The 20,412-nt window shown below is 47.0% G+C and overlaps 1 protein-coding gene across 5 annotated transcripts in view; it reads left to right on the top strand.

Annotated features, from left to right (window-relative positions):
• Window positions 1–20,412, top strand: part of FBLN1 (fibulin 1) — a 1,130,965-nt gene that overhangs the window by 158,216 nt on the left and 952,337 nt on the right. For all 5 annotated transcript variants that reach the window (XR_003943425.1, XR_003943426.1, XR_003943427.1 and 2 more), the window contains exon 3: window positions 5,020–5,152. Coding sequence is in view for 1 of the 5 variants with exons in the window: in XM_030215291.1 (XP_030071151.1) it covers window positions 5,020–5,152 (133 nt within the window). In the remaining 4 variants the exon portion in view is untranslated. The remainder of the gene's footprint in view (window positions 1–5,019; window positions 5,153–20,412) is intronic.

The following is a 20,412-nucleotide window of genomic DNA, read 5'->3' as shown; positions in this document are numbered from 1 at the left end:
TGAATGAATTCTTTGCTTCAGTCTTCACCAAGGAAGATTTGGGTGGGATACCGGTGTCGGAAATGGTATTTCAAGCGGACGAGTCGGAGAAACTGACTTCACGGTAAACCTGGAGGACGTAATGGGGCAGTTCAGCAAACTGAAGAGTAGCAAATCTCCTGGACCGGATGGTATTCATCCTAGAGTACTGATAGAACTGAAAAATGAGCTTGCGGAGCTACTGCTAGTGATATGCAACTTATCCTTAAAATCGAGCGTGGTACCGGAAGATTGGAGGGTGGCCAATGTAACGCCGATTTTTAAAAAAGGCTCCAGGGGAGATCCGGGAAATTATAGACCAGTGAGTCTGACGTCAGTGCCGGGGAAAATGGTAGAGGCTATTATTAAAAACAAAATTACAGAGCACATCTGATGACATGGATTACTGAGACTGAGTCAGCACGGCTTTTGTGTGGGAAATCTTGCCTGACCAATTTACTTCAATTCTTTGAAGGAGTAAACAAACATGTGGACAAAGGGGAACCGGTTGATATTGTGTGTCTGGATTTTCAAAAGGCGTTTGACAAGGTACCTCATGAAAGGCTACAGAGGAAATTTGGAGGGTCATGGGATAGTAGGAAATGTCCTATTGTGGATTAAAAACTGGTTGAAGGATAGGAAACAGAGTGGGGTTAAATGGGCAGTATTCACAATGGAGAAGGGTAGTTAGTGGGGTTCCTCAGGGGTCTGTGCTAGGACCGCTGCTTTTTAATATATTTATAAATGATTTAGAGATGGGAGTAACTAGCGAGGTAATTAAATTTGCTGATGACACAAAGTTATTCAAAGTTGTTAAATCGCGACAGGATTGTGAAAAATTACAAGAGGACCTTACGAGACTTGGAGACTGGGCTGCTAAATGGCAGATGACATTTAATGTGAGCAAGTGCAAGGTGATGCATGTGGGAAAAAAGAACCCGAATTATATACGTCATGCAAGGTTCCAGAAAGGGATCTGGGTGTCGTCGTCGATAATACACTGAAACCTTCTGCTCAGTGTGCTGCTGCGGCTAGGAACGCGAATAAAATGTTGGGTATTATTAGGAAAGGTATGGAAAACAGGTGTGAGGATGTTATAATGCCGTTGTATCGCTCCATGGTGCGACCGCACCTTGAGTATTGTGTTCAATTCTGTTCCCCGCATCGCAAGAAAGATATAGTAGAATTGGAAAAGGTGCAGCGAAGGGCGACTAAAATGATAGCGGGGATGGGACGACTTCCCTATGAAGAAATATTAAGGAGGCTAGGGCTATTCAGCTTGGAGAAGAGACGGCTGAGGGGAGACATGATAGAGGTATATAAAATAATGAGTGGAGTGGAACAGGTGGATGTGAAGTATCTGTTCACGCTTTCCAAAAATACTAGGACTAGGGGGCATGCGATGAAACTACAGTGTAGTAAATTTAAAACAAATCAGAGAAAATTTTTCTTCACCCAACGTATAATTAAACTCTGGAATTCGTTGCCGGAGAAAGTGGTGAAGGTGGTTCGCTTAGCAGAGTTTAAAAAGGGGTTGGACGGTTTCCTAAAGGACAAGTCCATAAACTGCTACTAAATGGACTTGGGAAAAATCCACAATTCCAGGAATAACATGTATAGAATGTTTGTACGTTTGGGAAGCTTGCCAGGTGCCCTTGGCCTGGATTGGCCGCTGTCGCGGACAGGATGCTGGGCTCGATGGACCCTTGGTCTTTTCCCAGTATGGCATTACTTATGTACTTATGTACTTATCTCTCAGTTGGTGAGCAGTTATTTGTGTGTGCCTAATGCAAAGAGCTCCGAGCTCTCAGAGAATGGGTCCGTTCTCTTGAGGTTAGAGTAGCAGACTTGGTAGAGCTGAGGGAGACAGATAAGTACATAGAGGAGACCTACAGGGATGTTGTAGAGAAATCCCACCTCCACTCTGGTAGCCCCTGTTCTGCCTTGGAGGAGGGAAGGAGAGCATCACCCTGGTGAAGTAGGAAGTACTGCTGTAGCCAGGACGTGCCCACCAGGGGATTGCACTATCCTCTCGCACCAAGGATATGTCTGTAAGTTCTGCACAGGAGGGAAGGGTTAGGACAGCTGTTGTAGTTGGTGATTCGATCATTAGGCATATAGATGGTTGGTGGATGTGAGGATCGCTTGGTGACTTGCCTGCCTGGTGTGAAGGTGGCGGACCTCAGATGTTACCTAGACAGGATCTTAGATAGTGCTGGGGAGGAGCCGGCTGTCTTGGTACATGTGGGTACCAATGACATAGGAAAATGTGAGAGAGAGGTTCTGGAAGCTAAATTTAGGCTCTTAGGTAGAAAGTCCAGATCCTTCAGGATCACATTTGCAGAAATGCTCCCCTTTCCATGCGCAGGACCCAAAAGGTAGGCAGAACTCCGAAGTCTCAATGCGTGGTTGAGATGATGGTGCAGGGATGAGGGATTTAGATTTGTTAGGAATAAGGTGACATTCTGGGAAAGGAGGAGACTGTTCCGAATGGATCAGCTCCACCTTAACTGGGATGGAAACAGGCTGCTAGTGCTAACTTCTAAAAAGTAGATAGAGCAGCTTTTAAACTAGAATGGGGGGGGGGGGGGTGTGGAACCAACAGTCGCCCAGGAGCGCTTGGTTCGGTGTGGAGTATCCTGGAAGGATACTGTTGAAACAGGACATTTAGAAAATGCCAGTAGAGAGGTTTCAGCAATGCTTACAGTGCCTCTATACAAATGCTAGAAGCCTAAAAAATAAGATGGGAGAGTTACATAGTAACATAGAGGGGCATAATCGAACGGGGCTGACCATCTCTAAGGGCACCCATCTCTAAGGACGTCCCAGCGAAGGGGCGGGGAAACCAATATTATTGAAACAGGATGGGTGTCCATCTTTCATTTCGATAATACGGTCAGGGACACCCAAATCTCAACATTTATGTCGACCTTAGAGATGGGCGCCCTTAGAGATGGTCGGCCCCAGTTTTCGGCCATAATGGAAACCGAGGACGTCTATGTCAAAAACGTCCAAATCCAAGCCCTTTGGTTGTGGGAGGAGCCAGCATTCGTAGTGCACTGGTCCCCCTCACATGCCAGGACACCAACCGGGCAACCTAGGGGGCACTGCAGTGGACTTCACAAATTGGTCCCAGGTGCATAGCTCCCTTACCTTGGGTGCTGAGCCCCCCCCCCCCCTCCCCAGGTCCGCCTGCCTGAAGTACACTGCACCCACTACAACTGTTCCAGGGACCTGCATACTGCTGTCAGGGAGCTGGGTATGACATTTGAGGCTGGCAAAAAATATTAAAATTTTTTTTTTTAGGGTGGGAGGGGGTTAGTGACCATAGGGGGGTAAGGGGAGGTCATCCCCGTTTCCCTCCAGTGGTCATCTGGTCAGTTGGGGCACCTTTTTGAGACTCGGTCGTAAACAAAAAAGGACCAATTAAAGTCGGCCAAATGTTCGTCAGGGACTCCCTTCTTTTTTCCATTATCGGCCGAGGACACCCATCTCTTAAGCACGCCCCAGTCCCGCCTTCACTACGCCTTCGACACGCCCCCGTGAACTTTGGTCATCTCTGCGACGGACATGCTGCTTAGCGTGCACTAAAAAGGCGAATGCACCTCTAGAGCGGCTTAGTGAACAGGGCCCTTAATGTTTTAGTTTTTATTTTAGTAAAGAAAATTGAGGATTTTGACGAAAAGTATAACAAATCTGAAAATAATTGGATCTATTCCTATGCACTGATACATGATATCATTGATGCAAAAAATTATCTGATCTCTAACATGGTTTAGAGGCATGGAGGACTAGCCTAATGTCTAGAGCAATGGGCTAGGAGCTAGAGAGCCCAGGTTCAAGTCCCACATCAGCAGCTGTGGCCTTAGGCAAGCCACTTAACCAGTGGTGTGCTGGAGCAGGCTCTCACAGGTTCTTGAGAGCCGTTTGTTAAGTTTTTAAGAATTTTGGGAGCTGGTTCTCCATGGCTACTTTAACAAATGGATCCCAAAATGTGGGCTTGGGCCCCTCCTGAATTCTCTTTTACTTTGCTGGCGAGAGAGAGCCCCCTGTTAACAATTTACCAGCACACCCCTGCACTTAACCCTCCACCGCCTTAGGATGGCCAGGGGTGGCACTGTCAGCCTTACCTTGTTTAGGGTTTGCCATTCAAACTGTCACACTTATGACAGCCCATAAACTATTTATATCTTGCTACTTGTAGGCAGCAGAAACAAGTGAGAGAAAACTTGGTCTAGAATGGAAAGTTGCAGTAAAAATACTAGGGCCGCATTTAGATTAAAATATAATCATGATTAATCGCATGATTAAAGGTATGTTATTTATTTGGTTTTGTTCCCACTGCAGCTCGTTGTGACTCTGAGGAAGTCACTTAACCCTCCATTGCCCGGAGGCACAAGGAGCTGCAGTGGGAACAAAACTAAATAAATAACATACTGTTAATTGCACAATTACAAATTTTAATCAAAATGTAACCCTAAAAATAATTAAAAGTAATGAAAAGATAAGAATTACAAAACACAAACTGAAAAATTACAAATTAAAAAATCTACAACAGCATGCAGAATAGCTATTAACAGCCTTACAATATTCACAGCCTACATCAGAAATTCAGCCCTAAAAAATACTACTGATTTTTGTATGTGAAAATCTGCATATATAAACATCATAGCTCCCCAAAATCTAGTTTCAGTTTTGGTCCATAGATCTTCATGTACACTGGATGTTCAGAGCATGTTTTTAATATTAGTTTTACAAAGATGATCTATACAAAATGAAAAACAGCACAGAGTCAATCACAGGATCATGGCAGCTATTACCAAGAAGAATCAGGATGGATGAACAGCTTGCATTATATAAATATGTTTACGTGAAATTTAGTGAAACAAGTATGTGTGTGTAAAAGCCAACAGTTTTCATATTTGCACATATATACCTAAAGAATCATATTTGCACATATATACCTAAAGAAGCTTGTTGGTGTTTCATTTCTATTGACAGAATTGCTCAAGAACAATGCTGCAGTAATCAGCTGGAGGATATCCACTGCTCAACTGGAATTAATATTGCTACTGAGAATGAGGAATGTGATTCACATGTTGATACTTCTGTTTGTGAAGCTAGATTCATAAAGGTGAGCTTTATGTGGTAATGGAACTAATTTGCTTATAGAAGTCAGGGATTTTCATAAAGATTAACCTCATTTCAACAAACAGTGATGGTAATTTTATAATAGGTCACCTAGATTGGAAGTTGAAATAGACGTTATTGGCTCCTGAATGTCAGAGGCTTAAATGTGCCTATGAAGAGGCAGCTTCTGTTTAGGGAGCTGACTTGCTTAAAAATAGACATAGCCCTGATTCAGGAGACCCACTTAAATAAGCAATATGAGGGGCTGTGCAGGCATCGCCAATATCCACATATTTTCTATGCATCAAACACCCTGGGCTCCAAAAGCAAGGGGGTCATGGTGGCACTCAATGACTCTCGCTCGTGGCAGTTTCAAAAGGTTATTAGGGACAAGGGTGGCCGATTTCTTTTGATAACTATACAACTGGGGACACAAAAGTACACTATAGTGAATGTATATGGGCCCAATGAGGATCATGGGGAATTCTTCCATCGCCTAGATCAGATACTTTTGACACACGGGGAGGGGCAGGTACTAGTAGGCGGTGATTTTAACATTACCCCTGATCCACAGTTGGACAACTCCTCCCCATCAGTAAATTATGCCCGCCGGGGACGAGAGTCACTTCAAACTTTTTTGGCTAAGTGGCACCTGGGGGACATTTGGAGGCAGGCCCATCCCACCCAACGAGACTATACATATTTGTCTTCGGTCTACAATTCTTTTTCCCGCATTGATTTCTGGCCGGGGGACACGACTGTCATGGGAAATATCAGGACCAGCGCATTGAGCCACGCACGTGGTCAGACCATAGCCCGGTCATTCTCGTGCTGAGGACCTCAGAGGGGCGACAGACTGCTCCACAGTGGAGATTGGATGAGGCATTGCTGGCTGAGGTGACCCATGTGCTCCAATTTGAACGGCTTATTAAAGAATACATCCAATTTAATGACAATGGGGAGGTCTCTCCAGGGTTGCTTTGGGAGGGCTTTAAGGCGGTCATGAGGGGCCACTTTATTGCGTTAAAAGCTCATATCCGCAGGGAAAAAACCCAGGCAGAGGAATTTGGGTGCAGGAGATTAGCACAGGTGGAGAAATTAATCCGCAGACAGGGCCCGGGAGGCCCCACACAAAATTTACTAGACCAAGCTCATAAACTTAGACAAGAGATTCGCGAACTTCAACTGATGGATATTTCAGAGCAGCTACAAAGGGTACGCCAGACACACTTCGAGTTTGGCAATAAAGCTAGTAGGCTCTTAGCACATAAATTAAAACATCAGGCAAATAGAAAGCATGTTCTCCGCTTAAAAGATGAAAAAGGAGATAGCACCACAGATCCGGGGGCCATACAAGCAATCTTTAAGCGTTATTACGAGAGACTTTATACCCCAGATATTAATCCAGAGGAGGTGGAGATCACTGCTTTCTTAGATCGGGTCCACTTGCCAACTCTTGCGAAAGGCGCACAGGATAGGCTTTCCAGGCCAATCGAGCTGGAAGAGGTAATACATGCTATTAAGGAGCTGGCGCCTAATAAGGCCCCGGGACCCGACGGATTTACTAATAAGTTTTACAAAACCTTTGGAACTCTCGTGGCCCCTATGTTGTGGAGGGTATTTAATGATTTAGGCAAGAGGGAGTCCCTGCCAGAGACTTGGCATCTAGCGAATATCATAGTCTTGCCCAAGCCAGGCAGAGACCCCCAGCTGAGCAGCTCCTATTAGCCCATCTCTCTATTGGGGGTGGACTATAAAATCTTCACATCTATATTGGCAGCTCGCCTGCAGCAGTACCTCCCACAACTAATTCACGAAGATCAAGCGGGGTTTGTACGGAAGCGCCAGACGTTTGATAATATCTGTAGGACACTCCACCTTATTCAGTATGCTAATACTAAAAAACTCCCACTCTGTATAATTTCACTAGACGCAGAAAAGGCATTCGAGAGGGTGCACTGGCCATTCTTATTTGCAACCTTGAAGAGGGCGGGTATTTCCGGGGATTACTTGCATTGGCTATCCCTGTTGTATAGGGCACCCACAGCATCGGTTAGGGTCAATGGGAGCCAGTCGCCCACATTCCTACTGAGACGAGGTGGTGGAACCATTGGTAGCCTATATTAGATCACATCCGGACATCAGGGGATTGAGGTTGGGACCAATAGAGACCCGGATATTGTTGTTTGCGGATGATATTCTTCTCACACTGACAGACCCCACCATGTCACTTCCAATTATAGGGGCGGCCCTGCGGGATTATAGCTGGGTGGCTGGATTCAAAGTTAATATAGAAAAATCAGAAGCATTAAATATTACTATACCAGCAGATCAAGTAGAGGAGATGCGAGTTCACTTCCCCTATCGGTGGGTATCCAAATCTATCAAATATCTAGGAGTAAATATAACAAAATGGTGGGAGGGCCTATATGAGGCCAACTTCCCAGCAAAAGTACGGGAGCTTTTTTGGAGTTGGATAAATGGGAGGGCTTAACGATTTCATGGATGGGGCGGACAGTGCGGTTAAAATGATTCTATTGCCCAAAATGTTATACTTATTCATGGCGATCCCGATCTCGTTACCCGAAAAATTTTTCAGAGGCCTGCAGCGAAGGGTCTTCTCCTTCATTTGGAAGCGTAAGCCACCACGGGTACGCAGGTCAGTAATGCATCAGCCACGAGCACATGGGGGGATGGGAGTACCTTCGTTCTTGCTTTACTATAGAGCGGCCCACCTTCGCATACTAGCTGAGTGGCACAATGGGAGAGCGAAGGCCTGGAACGCTATGGAGCAGTCTTGGTGTAAGTCCTATCCGTTGAAAGCTATACCATGGCTACCTGATAGAGAGCTAAAAGAGATAATAAAGGAGGCCCCTCCAATTGTGGGGGTGTCCAGTTACCATATGGAGCAAAATCCGCACCAGTTTCTTCCAAGGGCGCACATTTTTCTTACATATGACAATTAGATACGCGCCAGGATTTGGCCCGGGATCCTCCGACCAATGTTTTAGGAATTGGGAACAGAGAGGTCTATGGGAACTGGGTCAAATGTGGGAGGATGGGGAACTTCTTACTTTCGAGGAAGTGCAGGAGGAATATGGGATTCCTGCCTCCAATGCCTTCCAATTTTGCCAATTAAGAGATTTTATTTTGCGACGTACAAAAGAAGAGCTGAGCATGGAGGAAACACAATTAGAGCGGGCATTGGCTGGAGGAGGAGGAAGAGGAGGGATATCTAGGTTGTATAAAGCACTCCTTTTACAGTCACAGCCCATCCTGCACTATACACAAAAGTGGGGGAAAATACTGGGGGTAACTTATGAATATCATATGTGGGAAAGGGTGTTTACATCTTTACTTAAAGTGTCAGTCTCTAATGCTTTAGTAGAAAATGGCTATAAAATATTATATTGTTGGTATTATACACCACAGAGACTAGCCAAGATGTTTAAGAGGGGGGTAAGCTCTCTGCTGGCGTCAATGTGGTATGGAGGGCGATATGGTCCATATCTGGTGGGCTTGCCCACAGGCTCAACAGTATTGGACGAGGGTTTTGAAATTGATTGCTAGTATAACAAAAATTGCTTTTCCCATGATAATGGACCATTGCTTGCTACACATAAGACTTCAGGGCAGCAAAAAATACGCGCATCAATTGGCCACTCAGATATTGGTGGCCAGCAAACTAGTGCTGGCGGCGGCATTGAAGCAACAGACTCTACCGGGATTAAAGACGATCCTGCGGAAACTGGACAATATTCTGCTGATGTCTAAGTTGACTGCTATGCGACTAGGTCGCCTGCTACCATATCATCGAGTTTGGGATCCATACACGGAGTGGTTGGCACAACCGGACTCTACCTTGACAATTCAATAGGAGGGAGAGAGGGGAGGGGGGATGGTGGGAAAGGGGGATATAAACAGTTGGTTAAAGCTATTCTGAAGATGTTACACTACTAAGTTGGAACGTATCCGACTGAATATTTGCATTTACACTTGTATGTTTGATCTTTATTCAATAAAAACTTATAAAAAAAAAGAAATAGACGTTATTGAGCTATTTTATAGACATATGGGGCTTTTTTTTTTTTTTACTAAAGTACAGTGAAGTTTTGCACTTGAAACTTGAAAACAATGATTTAAATGCTCCAAATGTTTCAGGATCTTGTGTATTTGGAAAGGTTTGCTTTAAATAAAAAAAGTTAATGGTGATATGGACATTAGGAATCTGTTGGGATTTTGTATAATGTTGGTAGCTAAGTGTTGGATTGTTTTCCTTTTCTCCTTGTTCCAATAATTCCTTTCACTTCCTTACGTTAAGTCCCCAACATGTGGGCTATTATTGGTGTTGTTTTTTCTGGTATTTCTGATTTTGTTTGTTCCTTATTTATTTCTTTCCAATTTCCTAGTTTCACTTTGATTGGAACTAATATATAAAATCTAACCTAAGTGGCACCTCAGGCAAAAAAATTTAATATGCTTACCCTACATAAGTATTGCCATACTGTAATACATCAACCTTGTACATCATTGACCCAAGATTGATGCATTACAGTACTAGACTGATCCATGTTATGGAATTAAAGGCTTTGTCTGATTTTGAAGGCTCTTGGTGCCTTTTCTGTTTTTTGGACTTTGTTTTGTGCTTTGAACCTTCTCTGTGTTGTTATATCATTTGCTGTAAGGCATAGATAGAATTTTCAGAAATAAAAAAAACAAGATTAACAGAATAATTGTGTTCATAAAAAAAAAAGAAAATGAAAGATAATGTCAAAGAAATAGATCTCTAAACAATTCAAGCAAGTGGAGGGCAGATACCATAAATAATGCACTGTGAGAATTTGGTGGTTATTCTTTTTTGGATATCTGAAAACTGGCATTTCCATTACATAGGTTCTCACTATTTCCAGAACCTGTAGGTAGTTGTGTCCATCAACCAGCAGATGGAAATAGAGAACTGAAAACTGAGCTGAGACATCTTTCTTGGCATTCAGTATAGCTTCTCAGTATTTTCTATCTCCAGTTGGTGGATGGACACACTTTTCAGCTGCACTTGTGACAGTCAGGGTGAAAGGCAGGGCCGCCAAGAGACTGAGCTGGGCCTGGGGCAGTGCCACCACCCCTCAGGATTACTGCTGCTGCTACCCCCCACCCCCCCCCAGGATCACTGCTGCCCTTCCAGGATCGCTGCCTGCCCGCCGGAACTGGAATACCTTGGCTGGCGGGGATCCTGAGGCCCGCCAGCAGAAGAGGTCTTTCTTCCTCCAGCACTGCTCTTTCCTCTGCCACATTGCCTGCCCCTGTGGCTGCTTTTTCTCTTACGTCGCACATGCTCAGTTTCAAAACCGAGCATGAGCGGTCTGAGATGAAAAGCAGCCACTTGGCAAGCAATGCGGCAAAGAGCAGCAGTGGGACCCCCACCAGCTGGGAGGGTCCCCCGCCAGCCAAACCAGAGGTCCTGCTGTGTTTGCTCATCTGGGTCCTCCCCAGCTTCCAAGGTGGGGCCCGGCACCGGAGTTTTCTCTCTCCTGCTCTTATAAGGACACGATCACCCGGGTCCCATCAGGAGCAGGAGAGAGAGAGAAACCCTGGCGCTGGGCCCCCTTGGAGGCCCGGACCCGGGGAATTTTGCCCCCCCCCCCCCCCTCCTCAGCGGGCCTGGTAAAAGGCAACTCCCACAGAGGCAGTTAAGTGGTGTTCCCACTGTGGGACCCACCAGCCGGCATCGGTATGTTAAAGTACGTGCAAGACGGGAGTCCCATGGGACACTAAAGAAACGGTCGGCAGCACATCTTCAGATTTGGTGTAGCATCTGAATATGCAGGGGTTTTCAGGCTCTCCGGCAGGGCCAGTGCGCAGTTTGATGCAGGACAGCGGGAACATGTGCCATTATGTCGGGGCCAGCTGGCAATGAGCAGCAGTCTCTGTCTGATCACACACAGAGCACAGCTACCATTTTACAGCCTCAGGGCTCAACAGAGCATTCAGCTGCATTGGGATCTTTGTTTTCTCGAGTTTGTACTGAAGCATGGACAGTCAGAGTTACTGCAACGTACTTCAGTTTCTCACCCTGCTGCTCCTCCAGCTCCTAAAAGATCTTGTTTAGACTTCCAGGTGTGGGCAGATGAGGCTATCTCTGCTTCTCCCGTCGTATCTGATGTGGTCATACTGGGTCAGACCAATGGTCCATCTAGCCCAGTATGCTGCTTCCTACAGTGGCCAATCCAGGTCACAAGTACCTGGCAGAAACCCAATTAGTAGCAACTTTCCATGCTACCAATCCCGAGGCAAACAGTGATGTCCCCCATGTCCATCTCAATAACAGACTTCTTCAAGCTTCGCTAGGTCCTTCCTCATGTTATTCACACCATCAGGGGTGTCTATCCTATTGCAAATTTTGGTATTATCTACAAAGAAGCAAATCTTACTTTACCAATCAATATCTGGTATATTAAAATCACCTATTGGTAGTACTTTCCTTTTCACAGCTATATTTTGAATGTCTTCAGTTAAATCTCTGTCCATTTCTTTTGTCTGTGAAGGAAGCCTGTGTACCACACCAATGTAAATATATTTTCCATTCCCTCTTTCCAAATTGACACACAGGTGCAGTGGCGTTCCTAGCGTCGATGACACCCGGGGCGGATCGCCGATGCGCCCCCCCCCCCGGCGAAGTGACACCCCCCCCACGGGTGCACACCGCTAGGGGGGGGGTGCCGCGGCGCGCGCCTGTCGGCTGCGAGTTCAAATCGCTACACTAAAGTCTCTCGTTCGCTGCAGCTCCCTCCCTCTGCCCCGGAACAGGAAGTAACCTGTTCCGGGGCAGAGGGAGGGAGCTGCAGCGAACGAGAGACTTTAGTGTAGCGATTTGAACTCGCAGCTGACAGGCGCGCACCGCGGCACCCCCCAGTAGCGTGCACTACTACTACTACTTAGCATTTCTATAGCGCTGCCAGGGTTACGCAGAGCTGTACAAGTTTAACATAGGGAAGGACCGTCCCTGCTCAAAAGAGCTTACAATCTAAAGGTTACAAACTATGTAGTCAGTGTAGGTATCATGAGTGGGGAAGGTGGTTATGCGCCAAAAGCAAGGGAGAAGTGATGGGCTTTGAGTAAGGACTTGAAGATGGGCAGGGAGGGCGCATGACGTATGGGCTCGGGAAGGCTGTTCCAGGCATATGGTGATGCGAGGCAGAAGGGGCGGAGTCTGGAGTTGGCGGTGGTGGAGAAGGGTACAGATAGGAGTGATTTGTCCTGAGAGCGGAGGTTACGGGTGGGAACATACGGGGAGAGGAGTGTAGAGAGGTACTGGGGGGCTGCAGATTGAGTGCATTTGAAGGTTAAAAGGAGAAGCTTGAACTGTATACGGTAGCAGATCGGGAGCCAGTGAAGTGACTTGAGGAGAGGGGTGATATGAGAGTATCGGTTCACGCGGTAGATAAGATGTGCGGCAGGATTTTGGACAGATTGAAGGGGGGATAGATGGTTAAGCGGGAGGCCAGTGAGAAGAAGGTTGCAATAGTCAAGACGAGAGGTGATGAGCGAGTGGACGAGGGTTCGGGTGGTCTGTTCAGAGAGGAATGGACGAATTTTGCTAATATTATAGAGGAAGAAGCAACAACAGGTCTTAGCTGTCTGCTGGATATGGGCAGAGAAGGAGAGGGAGGAGTCGAAGATGACTCCGAGATTGCGGGCTGAAGCGACAGGGAGGATGAGGGCGTTGTCAACACAGACGGAAAGTGGGGGAAGAGGAGAAGAGGGTTTGGGTGGAAAGACAAGGAGCTCAGTCTTTGCCATGTTCAGTTTCAGATGCCGGTTGGACATCCAGGCAGCGATGTCTGAAAGGCAGGCCGAAACTTTGGCCTGGGTTTCGACCGTGATGTCGGGAGTGGAGAGATAAAGCTGGGTGTCATCAGCATAGAGATGGTACTGGAAACCATGTGATGAGATCAGCGAGCCCAGGGAAGAGGTGTAGATCGAGAAAAGAAGCGGTCCAAGGACAGAACCTTGAGGAACCCCAACAGAGAGCGGGATGGGGGTGGAAGAAGAGCCATTAGAATATACTCTGAAGGTGCGTTGGGAAAGATAAGAAGAGAACCAGGAGAGGACAGAGCCCTGGAACCCGAATGAGGACAGTGTGTCAAGAAGTAAATTATGATTGACAGTGTCAAAGGCGGCAGATTGGCCGAGGAGGATGAGGATGGAATAGTGACCTTTGGATTTGGCAAGGAACAAATCATTACAGACTTTGGAGAGTGCTGTTTCTGTCGAGTGTAGTGGGCGAAAGCCGGATTGGAGCGGATCGAGGAAGGCCTGAGAGGAGAGGAAATCAAGGCAGTGGCTGTGGACAGCACGTTCAAGTAATTTGGAGAGGAAGGGTAGAAGAGAGATGGGACGGTAGTTGGAGGGACAGGTGGGGTCTAGTGATGGTTTTTTGAGAAGTGGTGTGACTACAGTGTGCTTGAAGGTGTCAGGGACAGTAGCAGTGGAGAGAGAGAGGTTGAGGATGTGACAGATTGAGGGGTGCACCCGGGGCGGACCGCCCCCACCGCCCCCCCCCCCCTTGGTACGCCACTGCACAGGTGTAGGTCCTGCAATTGTGTGGCTTTAATATTATCTTTAACATATAAAGCTACTCCCTCTCCCTTTCTTACTACCCTGTCTTTCCTGAACAGATTATACCCTGGTATAACTATATCCCAGTCAGGGTTCTCTGTGAATCATGTCTCTGTGATGCCCACTAAATCCAAATCAGCCTCTTCCATCACAACCTCTAGCTTCAAAACTTAATTTCCCATACTAGGAGTATTCGTATACTTCTTTCCATTGCCTCTTTTTCTTTCTTGTGTAGAGGTACTTAATGCTTCACTTACTTGAGGGCTTTGATCACCCAAACGTCTGTTGGTAATTTGGGTAGCTTTGATTCATATGCAGATTGTGAAATGTTTTGCATTATTTATTTGATAAAATTGCTTCCATTTAAGCAGAGGTAGGTAGCTCCAACTTAGAGAGCGTATGTATTGTAACGTTTTGCTGCTGTAACCCACCTTAATAAAGGATTAAAGTAGGAAGTGACATTACAGTGTCGAATGGCTACCTAGATCTTTTGCTCCCGTACTTACCTGCTCATTAATAGCTTCATCCTGTCCATCCCTGCTGATAGCTGACTTTATTTTCTAATCTTTTTTTGAGGAAGTTGGTTTTAATATGAGCAAGGCTCCATCTTCTGCTCGGAAGAAGGGGGAATGTCATTCAGCCCGGCAATCCAGCAAAGGCCCTCACTGCCATGTGTCACTGGTGCCTCTTTTTCCCTCAGACTCTGATTCCTCACTGTCTCTCACGGATACTCAGGTGGCGCCTGCTAAGTGGTGTCTCTCTAAAGACCTTAAGCAATGTTTAGCTGAGATTCTCTCTGAAATAAAGTCTTCTAAAGAAGAGCTATTGTTGAAGGATCAGTTAGAGGAGGGAGAGTTCTCTCCTAAGGAAGGGGATGATCCAAAAGTATTGAGGTTGTTCGTAAAGAGGAGCTCAGTACTTTTATTTCCGAGACACTGGCAGTGCTTTCTATTGAGGAGTACTCTGCTTCGGTGTCAGGAGTTCCATCTTCCTGGTTCATGAGGGGGCTTAGAGGTCCTTCTATGGCCTTCCCGATATATCCATACATTCAGAATGGGTCTCACCGGACGTGGGGCTGAGAGTGGGAAGACCATGGCTCATCTCTAGTTAGTTCTGGAGGAGAAAGATAAATTGCAGCTTCACAGGGTGGACTCCTTGGTTATGGCAGTGACTGAGAAGACCACTTTGCCGGTGGAAGGGGGCATTGCCCTAAATGACCTAGAGGATAGGAAGCTAGGAGATTAGTGCAGTGGACTGAGGTCCTGGAGAACCAGGTCCAATTTGTACTGCAAATCCTTGTGACCCTTGGCAAATCACTTAACCCTCCGTTGACCCAGGTACAAGAAAAAAACAAACCTTAGATTGTGAGCCCACTAGGGACAGAGAAAGTACATGCATATAATGTGTACAGCGCTGCATACATCTAGTAGCATTATAGAAATGATTAGTAGTAGTAGAAGGAATCAGCCTGGATTTTGTTGTAGCTTATTTTAAAGAAAGCTGAGGAGAGGCCCCCAGATGATGTGCCAGTGTTTCCAGAGAAGAAGCTAGTTTGCATAAGAAGCGGAAGTCTATGAAAGAGACTCTGAGCTAGTTTGCATATCCAAGGAATTCAAGTAATGTGTTTACATGTTTGCCTATGCCAGAAAGAGTATCAGTTATACTGAATAACAAAGGTGTTATCTTCTCTCCAAGAAGGAGTAGTATGTACTGGTGGAACAGACTGTTTGACCAGTGGCAAGGAATTTACCCAGAGTGAGCAAGCTACATTAAAACAGGGATTGCTGATGCTGAAAACTGGTATATTTGCAGACTGTGATCTGAAACTGTTCCCTGAAGCGCTGAGAACCTGGGGCTTTGTGATAACATCCCAATTGCAATTATATAAAGCCAGAATATGGACGTCTAATACTGCAGTATGCCCGTATGGCAAAGGAGTGTGGTCTGGCCGTGTTTTGGGTGGGATTAGGGAAGGGCAAAAATATGGATGTCCAACTCCGATCATAGAAGAGGAAGGGACGTCCGTGTCTAAAAAGATGGATAGTCCCTTTGAGCAAGGACTGTCCTTCTTTGTTAGATTGTACAGCGCTGCGTAACCCTGGCAGCGCTTTAGAAATGTTAAATAATAGTAGTAGTATTTAGACCAGGTACATAAGTACATAAGAATTGCCATACTGGGACAGACTGAAGGTCCATCAAGCCCAGCATCCTGTTTCCAACAGTGGCCAATCCAAGTTACAAGTACCTGGCAAGATCCCAAAACAGTACAATACATTTTATGCTGCTTATCCTAGAAATAAGCAGTGAATTTTCCCCAAGTCCATTTTAATAATGGCTTATGGACTTTTCTTTTAGGAAGCTATCCAAACTGTTTTTAAACCCCGCTAAGCTAACTGCTTTTACCACATTCTCTGGCAAGGAATTCCAGAGTTCAATTACACGTTGAGTGAAGAAATATTTTCTCTGATTCGTTTTAAATGTACTACTTTGTAGCTTCATTGCGTGCTCCCTAGTCCTAGTATTTTTGGAAAGAGTAAACAAGCGATTCACATCTACCTGTTCCACTCCACTCATTATTCTATAGACCTCTTTCATATCGCCCCTCAGCCATCTTTACTTGAAGCTGAAGAGCCCTAGCCGCTTTAGCCTTTCTCATAGAGAAGTTGTCTCATCCCCTTTATCATTTCCGTTGCCCTTCTCTGTACTTTTTCTAATTCCATTATATATTTTTTGAGATGTGGTGACCAGAATTGCACACAGTGTTCGAGGTGTGGTCGCATTATAACATACTTGGCACGTCCAGGTTACCGAAAGGTGCTCTAATTAAGCAGCTGCCTACTGGAGGGATTAAGGCACAGCATCTGCTTAATCCCCTAGTGCAGTGATGGCGAACCTATGGCACGCGTGCCAGAGAGGGCATGCGGAGCCCTCTCTGTTGGCACGCGCGCCGCCGGTCGCCTAACCTGAAACTTAGCCCTCCCACCCACCCGGCGTCAAGCATTCCTCCCTCCCTCCCACCCGGCACCAGCCCGCCCGGCCTCCATCCCTCCCTCCGAACCCGAAGAAATTTAAAAGTCTTCCCTTGTTCGAGTAGGCGGCGTCAGCATCAGCAGTAGCAGCGAAAAGCGTGCTGCTGGTTCGTCGCGTCTTCAGCCTTCTGTCTCTCAAGCTCTCTGGTCCCGCCCTCATTTCCTGTTAGGGATTTCTTGGGGTTCGGAGGAAGGGAGGGATGGCGGGCTGGTGCCGGGTGGGTGGGTGGGAGGGTGCCTTGGTGCACGCTGGGTGGGAGGGAGGGAGCGAGGCCTGGTGCTTGGGTGGGAGGGTGGGAGGCCTGCCTGCTTGCTGCTGCTGCTGCTTGGGTGGGTGGGTGGGTGGGAGGGTGCCTTGGTGCACACTGGGTGGGTGGGAGGGTGGGAGGGCTGGTGCTTGGGTGGGAGGGAGGGAGGGAGGCAGGCTTGGGTGGCCTGGTGCTTGGGTGGGAGTGCTGGGTGAGTGCATGGCCTGGTGCTTGGGTGAGAGGGAGGCAGGCCTGGTGCTGGGTGGGTGGCCTGGTGCTGGGTGGGAGGGAGAGAGGCCTGCCTGGTGCTTGGGTGGGTGGGAGGGAGAGAGAGAGGCCTGCCTGGTGCTTGGGTGGGTGGGAGAGAGGCCTGCCTGGTGCTTGGGTGGGTGTCCTGGTGCTTGGGTGGGAGTGCTGGGTGAGTGCATGGCCTGGTGCTTGGGTGAGAGGGAGGCAGGCCTGGTGCTGGGTGGGTGGCCTGGTGCTGGGTGGGAGTGCTGGGCTGGTGCATGGCCTGGTGCTTGGGTGGGTGGGAGAGAGGCCTGCCTGGTGCTTGGGTGGGTGGGAGAGAGGCCTGCCTGGTGCTTGGGTGGGTGCTGGGTGGGTGGATGGGCTGGTGCTGGGTGGGTGGGAGGGAGGCAGGCCTGGGTGCTTGGGTGGGAGGCCTGGTGCTTGGGTGGGAGTGCTGGGTGGGTGCATGGCCTGGTGCTGGGTGGGAGGGAGGGAGGCTTGATGCTGGGTGGCCTGGTGCTAGGTGGGAGGGAGGCCTGCCGCTGGGAGGGCAGGGGGGAGAGGAGGGTGGCTGGAGGGGAGGGCAGGGGGAGAGGAGGTTGGCTGGAGGGGAGGGTGGCTGGACATGGGCGGCTGAAGGGGAGAGGAGGGTGGCTGGACATTTGTGGCTGGAGGGGAGAGGAGGGTTGCTGGACATGGATGGAGGGCAAGAAATGAAGAAGAAAGGAGGAAAGTAAAGAAATAAATGGAAAGGAAGCCCTGGAAACAGAGTTAAGAGAACAGATAGCAGCAGAATCAGCGACTAGGACCAATATGGATAGAAAAACAAAATCACCAGACAACAAAGGTAGAAAAAAATCATTTTATTTTCATTTTAGTGTTTGGAATATGTCCAATTTGAGAATTTACATCTGCTGTCTTATTTTGCACTGGGTATACTGGAGCTGTAATAACTTACAGAAATGATTTATAATGAAAGAAAATCATGTTATTTTTTTCTCCTATACTAGTATAATATTTTCAATGATGTTTGTTTATATACGACAAGGCTGGTATAAGGGGGTGTGGATATCATGGGGTGGAGTCATATGTGGTGACCCCGCCCATAATGAGTACCGGCACTTCGCGATGAGTAATTAGATTTTGGGTTGCTGTTTGGGCATTCGGTCTCTGAAAGGTTCGCCATCACTGCCCTAGTGGTTGCTGTTCCCCCTCCTCTCCCTCAAATGTGAAACTGGTCAGGGATACCAGGCTGTATGAAATCTTCAGGTACTATGGACATTTTTAACAGAGCAGCATAAAGCTCTGAGGAGTAGCCTAATAGTGCAGTGAACTGAGAAGTAAGGGACCCAATGGCCCATCTAGCCCAGTATCCTGTTTCCAACAGTGGCCAAACCAGGTCACAAGTACCTGGCAGAAACCCAAATTGTGTCAACATTCCATGCTGATAAACAAGCGATTCACTTCTACCTGTTCCATTCCATTCATTATTTTATAGACCTCTACCATATCTCCCCTCAGCTATCTCTTCTCTAAACTGAATAGCCCTAGCTGCTTTAGCCTTTTCTCATAGGGAAGTCATCCCAGCCACTTTATCATTTTTGTCGCTTTTCTCTGTACTTTTTCTAATTCCACTATGTCTTTTTTGAGATGCAGTGACCATAATTGCACACAGCATTCAAGGTGCAGTTGCACCATGGAGAGATACAAAGGCATTATATCATTCTCATTTTTGTTTTTAATTTTTTCCTAATAATTCCTAACATTCTATTTGCTTTGTTAGCCACTGCTTCACACTGAGCAAACTGTTTCAATGTATCATCAATGATGACACCCAGATACTTTCCTGGGCAGCAGTTCCTAATGTGGAACCTTGCATCACGTAGCTATAGTTTGGGTTCCTCTCTCCCACATGCATTACTTTGCATTTGCTCACGTTAAATGTCGTCTGCCATTTGGATGCCTAGTCTCCCAGTCTTATAAGGTCCTCTTCAAATTTTTTACAATGCTCTTGTGGTTTAACAACTTTCAATAACTTTGTGTCATCAGGAAATTTAAAGTTAGACTGTAATTGCTTTAGGTAGTTGAGGTTCACAGGAGATTCAGACACTGTCTCTATAAGTTGCCCTACCTTGTGCCATTTTCTTAATTCATTCAGATGTCTCTGCTTCCAACTTCTTTTCTGTGAGTTTATACAGTCTGTGAGGTTTGGAGACAGACTTCTCTTTACTTTCAGGAAAAGATCTTTATTGTGGATAAGGCCTCCTCCATTTCAGCCTGAACTTGTTGTTCAGCCAGCTCACATTTTTGCCTTTGAGATGAGCTGTGCCATCATATACAAACACACTCAGAAGAATAAACTTTTTTTTTTTTTTTAACAAGCTCTGAGCTAATGATTTTCAACATTTTTTTTTTTTTTAAATCTTGCAGCACACTTACAAGGTGCAAAAATTGTCAAGGCCGAGTGTGTGTGTGTGTGTGTGTGTGGGGGGGGGGGGGGGGGGGGGATGGCTGGCTGGAGGGAAGGGAGGTTCGGGACCTGCAAAAGTGGAGGAGTAGCTGACTGGAGGCAAAGGACAGAGGTGCTGGACTTATTGGGGGGGGGGGCTGGAGACAAGAGACAGAGGTGCTGGACCTGCAATAGTGGGAGGACGATGGAGGGAAGGAAGAGAGGTGTTGGACCTAAAAAGGGGAGAGGCTGGGGGCTGGAGGAAAGGAAGGAAGTTGATGGACCTGCAAGGGGGGCAGGCTGGAAGGAAGGGAGAGGTGCTAGACCTGTGGGGGGGGGGGGGCTAGAGGCTGGAGGGAAGGCCTGCAGGGGAGGCTCGAGGGAAGGAACAGAGGTGTGCTGTACCAGGGGGAGAGATTAGAGGGAAGGGAGAGAGATGACAGGTCAAGGGGACGAAGAAAGAGGGAGACAAATGTTTACCTCACAGTGGAAGAAAGAGCCAAAAGCTGGAAGGAGAGAAGCTGGATAGGTGGGATTGCAGAAGAGAGAGAGACATTGGTGTAGGTGAGGGAGAAAGGGGAAATACAGAAACAGATGTGAGATGCTATATGGGGATGACAATGCCTGAGGGGGGGGGGAGGAATTTGGGAATAGAGAGGCTATGCTGGACACTTGGAGGGAGGGGTATATA

Source organism: Microcaecilia unicolor, chromosome 9 (assembly GCF_901765095.1).
Source record: "Microcaecilia unicolor chromosome 9, aMicUni1.1, whole genome shotgun sequence".
Lineage (NCBI taxonomy): Eukaryota > Metazoa > Chordata > Amphibia > Gymnophiona > Siphonopidae > Microcaecilia > Microcaecilia unicolor.
Note: the sequence above shows the minus strand (reverse complement) of the source record. Positions and strands in the feature narration are given on the sequence as shown.